The 9,386-nt window shown below is 56.8% G+C and overlaps 1 protein-coding gene across 2 annotated transcripts in view; it reads right to left on the bottom strand.

The window, feature by feature from the left end:
- Positions 1–4,136: 4,136 nt before the first annotated feature.
- TBX4 (T-box transcription factor 4) overlaps positions 4,137–9,386 on the bottom strand; it is a 28,157-nt gene continuing 22,907 nt past the window's right edge. Inside the window, exons 5-8 of one of the 2 annotated variants that reach the window (XM_075559275.1) lie at positions 9,001–9,153; positions 7,619–7,707; positions 7,262–7,497; positions 4,137–4,756 (exon numbers count right to left, since the gene is read on the bottom strand). In XM_075559275.1, the coding sequence (XP_075415390.1) occupies positions 4,137–4,756; positions 7,262–7,497; positions 7,619–7,707; positions 9,001–9,153 (1,098 nt within the window). The remainder of the gene's footprint in view (positions 4,757–7,261; positions 7,498–7,618; positions 7,708–9,000; positions 9,154–9,386) is intronic. The other variant, XM_075559276.1, reaches the window with a different exon arrangement.

The following is a 9,386-nucleotide window of genomic DNA, read 5'->3' as shown; positions in this document are numbered from 1 at the left end:
GGAGGAGGAACACGGTCACATAAAACAGAGGCCTTCATCGCCTGCTTCCCGGGCGACAGCTCGCGCTTTTCATCCGGGCCTGTTTCTGATCTGCGATGGCTTCCCACTGAAAGCTGCAGCCCGGCCCGGCCTAATCGGCTGCGACAGCCGCTGCCGAGGCTTGGGTTGCCCGTTGAAATTGAATTGATTACCTGGCCGCTTTGCCATTTTGTTCTGCGCACAATTGCTTAATAGCTGTCACCTTGGCTTTCAGTGCTGGCCGGCCTCCGGCTGACTGGTTCCCATTACTCGGGATGGCCAGTGCAAGTTCACCACCTTTACAGGATGTCCCTGATTGATTCCGGCTGCCTGGGAGACCTGTGATGTGGCTGCGTGGAGGGAGGTTGCTTTGCGGGAAGGGGCGGGGGAAGCAAGCTCTTGCCCGAAGGAACTGCCCCGTCTCGCCAAGGGGCTCACCATCCATTGACTCATGACCAGGGTCGCTTGACAGGAGTCTGGCCTCTGCTGACATGGCTGCTAATGAATTTGTAAATTTAAAGGGGGGAAAAAAAAATGCAAAACCACTCCAGCCTGTTCTAACCTTTGCTGTCGCCACCTGCCACCTGGGGGGGTGGGGGTCAGGAGCAGAGATGGTTGAGCTGGGGCTGGCCTTCGAGATGACAGCCCCGCCAGCCCCCCACCCCCCCACCCAAAGCAGAGGACGGGGGCTCGAGGGGACACATCTTTCAAGTGAAATCCTTTGCGCTGGGAACTACTTCAATTAGACAGCAGGGTGAATGTTAACATGCCCTCCGGCCTTTTAAGTGGGTTTTAATTTTATGTTGTAAGATAAGACGTGGGCCAAGCCGGGGCTGCTACTCCTCCGGCAGCCTCCATTAGTGGGGCGAGCCGGGGCCTCTTGACCCCCTGAGGCCCAGGCGAGGCTGGAAGTTGGTTTGGTTTTTTAACAATTTGTCAGTCTGACCCAGCTCCTCTGTCCATTCCCTCTCTCGTTATCCGAGGCTCTCCTGTGGGTGGAGGGCAGTGGGGTGCTGCTGGGGGCCCCCGAGGAGGCGTCCCCACACCCGCGGCCACGCGGTGGGACGGTCCTCGTTTCCCTCCTTCCTGGGCAGGGCACAGCAGAAGCAGACAGGGTTCATGTGGCAGGTTTCTGGCTCGATGATGTATGACCTGCTGGCGCTACTGAATGGTGCCCTTTGTTCCAGGGTCTCCCGGGTGCCCTCTTTTTACTGGGTTGTTGATTCTGGGGGGCACGAACGTTCCCCCAACTCCCCTGCAGGCCCTGGTGTAGCCACGCCCAGGTGAGGAGGCCCAGGGGGCTCGAGCTTCCCAGAAAGCTGGTGAGAAGCTGTGGGCGGCCTTGAGGTGGAGGCGACTCTCCTGCCTGCAGAGTTGTCAGCTACACAGAGATTTGGACACACCTCTTGCCCCCAGGCCCCTGGCTGGGGCTCTCAAAGGTCCCCGCTGCAGTGGAGAATCCCAGAATGCTTTCTTCACCAGAGAGAAGGAGGCGATGTGAGTTAGGAGGACTCCCCTACTCACTGGGTGATGAGCAAGCCCAGAGCAGGAGCTGGGAGCTAAGGGAGGAAGGAGCTTGGCCGCCTGGCATGGGGAGACTCGGGTACGGAGGTGGCGGGGAGATTTTATCCAGCAGATAATTTCCCTAGTCCTGAGGGGGTTTAAAAAGGCCAGCCCTTACCTTCGCCTTCCCTTCTCCCGTGTGGTGGAGATGGGCAAGTAGCCATGGGGAGAGAGCCCTGACAGGAGGAGACCAGCGGAGGGGCGGCAGGCCCGCAGCACCTGGCTACCCCAGCTTCCCTGCTTAGCTCCAGGATGAGCCAGAAGGTGGACAAGATTTCTTCTTCTCTCTCTCTCCATCTTGAGGCCACGCTGGAGAGACCAGCAGGGTCTGACAGGCCCAGCCGCATCCTCGCTGGGATGAAGGGGGCTGCTAGGGAGAGCAGCGGGCTCTCGCTCCCATCTGCTTCTCAAGCAGCAGCACAAATCCCAGCAAGAATCCCACCCTGGAGTGACGCATCAACCAAACCAAAGGACCAAACCCATGGCCATCAACTCGACTCACGGCAGTGCTACAGGGCACTGCAGAACTGCCCCTAAGGGCTTCGCAAAGCTGGGCTCCTTAGGGACACGGGCAGCCGCGTCTTTCCCCTGCTGGTGGTTTGAACCACTGACCATTGGGGTAACGGCCGCATGCTTAACCACTGTGCACCAAATTGCCATGGTGCTGGCTGCTAAGAGGTGACGGGCTCTAGTTTACTCCCTGCCCAGTCTTTCTGGGGCACTTGAGAACCCTGGCATCCAGACCCATAATCAGTGTAGCATGAGACCAAAGAGACAGGTGCTTCCTGGCTTCTGAACTGCTTCCCCCAGAGCCCATGGTACAGATGCTCAGAGCAGCTCTGAGAGCCTCACCTTGCCTTAAGAAAAATATATATGAGCAAGAGGAGAGGCTGAGCCACGAAATGACAAGTCAGTTATAAAAAGCATACACACACTTTACAGTTGTAAAATGGCTTTATGTTCTGATATGTAAGATAAAATGTCCATGCTATACAACAAAACACTTGAAGTTCCACATCACCTGTTAGCGAATGTGGCTTCTAATAAAGCTTTATCCGTCATGTGGGCCGGTGTGCACATGCACACACCCACACATCGCATATATACATATGTGTGTATATATGTATATTTCTATATGCTTTATCTACCCATTCTTAGTTTTAAACATCAGAGTGTGTCATAAATAGATATGTTTCCAAGTACGTCTGCCATGTTCATTTTTATTAAGTTTATTCATCTGTAAGAAGCAAAGCTGAATTTGACATGTGGCCTGCATTTGTGATATATATATATTTATTTATTTATATAATAATATATAAATAGCTATTCCGCATGCAAAGAGTTTAGTGATTTCCCAATTTTATTTTCCATTCTAGCATTCTCACCAGCCGCACAGATGGTCTGGTTATGTTCAATGCTAGAGGTCTGGGCTGAGGACTTCAGACCTGCCTCACTGGGAGGAGGAGAATCGGCTCTGTGAGGCTCACTGGCTGAGTTTCCTGGGAGAAGTGAGCATGTCCTCAATTCTCTGTTTTGAGGCCTGTTGGGGTTTCTTGCTCCAGGGGTGTCGCTTTTCTGGAGAAAAGCAGATCAGGTTCTGGAGATCCCTGGAAGCAGTTCCCAGGAATTCTCCTGGGGCCTCGCCGGGTCAAGTGCATCTCAGAAGTGCCCGGCGGAGGGACAGGTGGTCCCTAGCAGCCGAGTCTTGCACAATAGAGAAAGTGAGAAATTGTGTGTCAGGGACCCGGTTGAGTGTGTGTGTGGGGGGGGGGGGTGGACGCTAGTGGAGGGGGGGTGCTTTGTACTTTATGACAAAATCCGAATGATGACAGAAATGCTATTGCTTGCATTTTCCCTGCGCTGAAGGAAAACAACAGCTTGAAAGGTACCCATCAGGTGCACGTGGCACATGACCCTTTGTGACAGTCAGCCCCCAGACCTCAGAGCTCCGGAGATCAATTCCCAGATCCCTAGCTGAGCAGTCAGCTCTCCTCTCAGAGAACTGGTTGCCAGACTTACCTAAGCCCACCTCTCCCAGCCTCTCCAGAAGCCAAGGGCTGGGCACCCTGCTTCCAAAGCAACACGGTCCGCTCCCCTTGCAGAGAGCGTTCAGATGGGCAGAGACTCGTCCCCCACCCCAGCGATGGGAATCTTTCCCCGCTTTCCATGTGGAAGTGACCACCCTGCCTGGCCCCTGAGTGAATCCAAGGTTGTATTCTAGAAGCCCCGAGAGCTCCTGTGAACCTTCCACGCCCACGACCCCCACGGGCACGTTAGCAATGTCCAACAACAATGGTTCAGGTCCTGCAGCCAAAATCACTTGTTAGATTATTGGTTTCTCTTCTTGTCGTGGTCTCCGTCGTGTATCAGAAAATAGTTGCTCTCCAAATTTATGCGAGCGCGCGCGCGCACACACACACACACACACACACACACACACACACCCCTTTGGAAATAGAAATACCTTTCTGTGAAGGCTCCTTGGGAGTGCAGGCCACCCACAGAGGTTAGGACTGGGTTAACATGGGCCTGGGACCAGCTAGGGGACCTGGGAGTCATCCATCAGTCCAGTTCTCCACAGTCCCCATTCCCGAATGGTACTGTAAGGAAGACTCCCGGGACAAGGAGAAGCTCTGGGCGTAGAGAAATTCATTGGCGGCACTCAGGTGCGGAGAGGGCGGTTTCCGCTCGCACACGGGAGGGAGGCCACGCTCTCTTGGAAATGAGGTGCTGGGCCCCCGCTCCCGGACCTGAGACTGGGAGAGCTGGTTGTAGACGCTGAAGTGGGTGTTTCCAGGCGGCTGGGAGCTCTGAGCCGAGATGGTGGGCAGCCTGGGCATCATAGTGGTGGCGGTGAAGTGCGTGGGGAAGGGCTGGTAGGGCACAGTCTCCATGGTCTGGACGCTGTAGTTGGTGTACGGTGAGACCGAAGTCCACATGTTACAGCTCAGCGGCGGCGGGGGCAAGTCGTCCACCCCGGACACCCCAGCCAGCTCAGGCCCTGAACCTGAGTACATACAGGCTTCTCTGGGGGTCACCTCGCTGCAGTAGGAGGGGCTCAGCATCTGTTGGTCATAGGGAGGAGGAGAGCGGAAGTAGTGATCCTCCCCCACTGAAGAAGGGGCTTCCAGGTACGGCCTCTTGCAGGGCAGGTCCAGGTGTCGAGCACCATCTGCTATAAGACAAAAAGGCCTCAGGAAGAGTCGTTGCCACCAGCCCGGGGCCCAGAGCACCTCCCGGACTGACTCTCCTGGCTGTGTGGGCTCCATGCCCCGTGTTGCCACCCACGCCCGGGACCATTGCAATCAGCTACAGCTTTCCAAAGGGGGCGGCAGCCCAGACGTGGGGAGGTCACGCACCCCGCTCAAAGGCCACAAGGGCCATTACACTGCTGGACGATGGATGGTGTGTCATTTCTCTTTGAGCCTTGGCCCACCTGACTCTGGGCGACGGTAAGAGTGTGCTGTGCTCTTCTTAATCTCACCCCGGCCGTGGAAAGTGGAGGCCCTGTGGCAACGGCCAGGCCCAACCAGGGCCACCGGCCAAGTCGGTCCGAGTGAGCCAGAGAAAGGAGGCCACAGTGTTTTCGCCATAGCAGGCCAAAGCTACACACAGGCCTGTTCCCATGGCTTTTTAAAAAGACGGGACGCTAACTCGCTATACATGCAGAAAAGACACGGTCGCTTATTTTTGATACAGTCTCCAACACAGCAGAGTCAACAACATTAAGAAAGTGAGCTGATAGTGAGGGAAAAGGGTGAAGTGCGCTTCGAAGGCCAGCCTGATCCTGTTTGGGGAAAGACGGCCACAGCTGTTCTAGATGCTGTGCGTGTCTTGTGTCTCTTCAACATCCTCACCCGGAGGGAGGGCTGGCGTGCCTGGAGTGACACATCCTCCCCTGGGACCACTGGGCCTGTAGGCTTGGGCAGCAGCCCACTCAACAAAATTTAGACCCTTGTCCAGCGGTTTATCTTGGCCTCTCTCCTCCTGTTTTTCTCTAGAGCAGCGGTTCTCCACCTTCCTCATGACACGACCCTTTCAGACAGTTCCTCATGCTGTGGTGACCCCCAACAACCATAACATTATTTCCATTGCTACTTCATCACTGCCCTTTTGCTACTGTTAGGAATTGGGTGACCCCTGTGAAAGGGTCTTTCAAACCCTCCCAAAGGGGACACGACCCACAGGTTGAGAGCCTAGAGGTTTACTCTGGGCGCTGTGTATAGACAAGGCAGGTGGCCTTGGGGCAGGGGTCTGTGGAGACTGAGTTTGAGGGTCTGCATTCCCCTCCCCGACCTCCCCCAATTATCTATTCTCTGCCTTTACCAGCTCTCTCACTTATCCCTCGTTCCTCCTCTCCGGTCTCCTCCTTCCCCTCTGTGCTGCGCCTTGGTCTGGGCAGTTGGCCCAGGCCCTGGAGGTCAGGAGCCAGCAGACTTTTGCTCTCAAAGGTCAGATAGTAAGCACTTTGGCCTGTGTGGCCCATCCAGTCTCTCCCACAACTTCCTGACTGGCCTGTTGTCACAGAAAGTTCCCATAGACAACACACAGAGAAATGACTAAGGCTATAACATAGCCTTGTGACGGGGCGGTTACTTGTCGGGTTGCCAACCCAAAGGTCAGCAGTTTGAAACCACCAGCCACCATGTGGAAGAAAAACAGCTTTCTACTCCCATGCGGGTAGTTCCACCTTCCCCTAGAGCGTCGCTGTGAGTCAGAATCGACTTGGTAGCAGTAAGATGTTCCAAACTCTAAGGATGCTAAAACTTGAATTTCCTATCATGTTCACATATAACACTGCAGTGCTCTTTTGATTTCTTTTGAACTACTTACAAATGTAAAAATATTTTAAAAACCCTCTTAGCTCATGGGCCATAGAAAAAATGGGCAACGGGCCGGAGTTGGTCCCAGGGCTGGAGTGTCACTGAGTTCCAGTGGAATTTGTACAAGGGGTTCTCAGAGCTCTGGTTCACTGACCCCAGGGTGCTGGGCTGAGAGAACATTCTGCATTGTAAACAGAGGGCCCCAAACTCATTCCCCAGAGTCCAGTGGCCCTGAGAGGTTGTCTGGTAGAGTACCACTGCTAGTCCCTGTTCTGTCTGTCTGGCACCAGAGCACAAATGCCCAGGACTCCTTCCTAAGAGACCCCACTATGCTGTTGGTGCTGCGCCCGCCTGCTTCTCAAAAAGCTTTTGCAGATCCTGGTGTGACCAGGAGAGCTTCTCGTCCAAGGTCATTCTGGTCCAAGGATTGAGGTTGCTTTGGTCAAATCCTCTGGACTCAAGCTACGCTCCTGCTCCTGCGTGTCTAGGCAGAGCCTGGCTGACAAGTGTCTTCTGCCACCCCCATGGAGGGGCTCAGGGACCACAGAGCAACCCCTGGGGCTGGGGAAGGAGGTGGGTGTTGGAGGACCGAGGTGACAGACGTCTGTCGGTACGAAGTCAAGGCTGTGCCCTGGGAAAGATGGCCTGTCCTAACCCCCAGGCTCACTGTCCCAGAGGTGGGTGGTGGTGGTGGTGGTGGTGGTGGTGGTGGTGGTGGTGGTGGTGTGTCATGTGTGTGTGTGTGTGTGTGTGTGTGTGAGTGTGTGTGTGTGTGTGTGTGTGTGTGTTTAGTGTTTGTGAGAAGCGCTTCCTCTGGCCTTGGGTTCTCGAGCGCTCCCAGACCAGCAAAGCGCTACCTCGTCGCTTCAGGCAGTGATAGAAGAGGCTGGAGTCGCGCTGGGTCGGGAAGGAGTTGAGGGAGAGCTCCTGGGGCTCGGCCGCAGCGAACTGCATGTGGGCGCCGTTCTCGTACTGGTAGTGCTGGATGGCCTGGTGGGCGCCGTGCAGGGGGCTGACGTCCGGCTTGGCCGAGAGCTGAGTGGAGACGAGCCGCTGCCTCATGATGCTCTTCGAAATCACGGGGTATTCTTTGCTGCAGGGGCCGGGGGACAGGGAGCGAGAGAGGAGGGGGGTCGAGACACTGTGAGGGGGACTGAGTCCACGCGCTGGAACCCCGTCTCCATCCCACGTCCCCGGCCGGGAAGCAGCCCCACCTCTGCAGCCGGGCCACGCGCAGGTCACTGTCGTCACTGCCCCGGAATCCCTTGGCAAAAGGGTTGTTCTCGATCTTCAACTGTGTGATCTGTCAGGAGAACGGACGCAGGAGAGTCACAGGGGGGACAGAGACAGAGCAGGACTGGCCTTTGGACCCCCCCCCCGGGCCAGGCCCGGGCAGAGCTCACATCACCCCACATGGTCTAGACCTCCCCACCCCCATCTCTGGGTTTCTCCAGCCCTCCACCCCCCAAAGTCAGTGCAGTAATGTGCTTCTCTGCAGGGATGCTGCTGCTTCATGCGCCACCTCTGCCCTGCCTGTCAGGCCTTCCTTGCTGTCAGAGGGGAATTTAGAGAGAAGATGGAGCAGGAGGGTGAAGAGAGGGCCGAGGAAGGAGAGGGCATACTCTTCCTCGTTTGTGAGTGAAGAAGAAGGCAGAAGGGGCAGAGAGGGCAGGGCAGAGCAGACCTCCATACTCCGGAAAAAGCCATGCCGCAGGCAGCCCTGAGCCAGCCCCCAGACACCCGGGGCCTCCTGGGCCTTTCCCTCCCAGCTGGCTCATCCTGGCTCCTTACCCATTCTCCTCGCTCCAGACCCTGCTGCTTGCTCCCACTCTCCACCCACTGCACACAGCCTGAGCGCCCCCCGCCACCCCATCTTTCTCCCAGAGATGGCGGCGGCCCTTTCCAGGGGCCAGCTTTCCGCCCGTCAGTCCCAGGCAGTGCACCTGTTCTAAACCTGACTGTCACTCTGCCACCCACAGTAGAAAGCTCGCTACCCCGACCCACTCACCGGCCCCAAAGCACACAATGTGTCCAGGTGACACACGGCAGCCTGAGGAGGAGGACACTGGGCACAGGTGGAGAGAGGGGCCTGCCTGGGGCTCAGGAGGTGGTCTCGGGTGGTCAGGTGGGAGCTGGGGAGGGGCGAGGAGTTGCGTGGAGGTGGGTGGGAGATCCCAGGTGCCTGTGACCACATCCCATGGTCGGTCCCTCAGCTCCTCCACAGCGGGCGGCACTACTGGGCTGCCGTGCCCAGCTCCCCAGTCCTCTCGGCCAGCCCGGAGTGCCCCTTTGGATGCAGCAGAACGAAGATGACACAGCCCTGAAGGCCTAACGCTCGAGCCGCGGAGCAGGCCTCACGCCTGTTTCCACACTTGTAAACTTTTCCCATTTCCCCACTGTCCAAAATCCAGAGACCCCAATTTCCTTGTGCCGGAGGCTTATGAGTGCTCGATATTGGACTCGCTCACTGCTGGGGGGTGGGGGGCACAGGGCTGGTCTCTGAGTTCCCTGCACAGGGCGTCCTCAGTCCTGCCTTCACTCCCTGGCTCTCTGCAGGGCTGTGTGCGCTGGGGGAGCTGTGAGGGGCTTGGGGTACCTTGTGGTTTTGGTAGGAGGTCACAGAGATGAAGGAGGTCTCTGGGAACACGTGGGTGCAGAACGCTGTGTTTTTGGAGCCGAAAGCGTTGTTCTCGTCCGCCTTCACGATGTGCAGGCGTGGCTGGTACTTGTGCATGGAGTTGAGAATGATCTGGAAGACGAGAGTTCCCGTGTGAGCCCCAGGACCCCACCCTCTGCTCCTGGGCTTCCCTCGGCAGACCCCGGACTGGCTTCCATTCCCCCCAAATCCCAGTCCAGGACCTGACTACCAGGAGGGAGCCCAGAAAGCTCCTGAAGCTCTGGACTCAAACCCAGCCTCCAGGGGCCCCTCCCCTCTGTCCTGGGCCCCAAGGACTCCCTGGCGTCACAAGTTGTCTCACTGCG

This window comes from Tenrec ecaudatus, chromosome 10 (assembly GCF_050624435.1).
Source record: "Tenrec ecaudatus isolate mTenEca1 chromosome 10, mTenEca1.hap1, whole genome shotgun sequence".
NCBI classification, from domain to species: Eukaryota; Metazoa; Chordata; class Mammalia; order Afrosoricida; family Tenrecidae; genus Tenrec; species Tenrec ecaudatus.
This window is presented reverse-complemented; position numbering and strand designations above follow the sequence as displayed.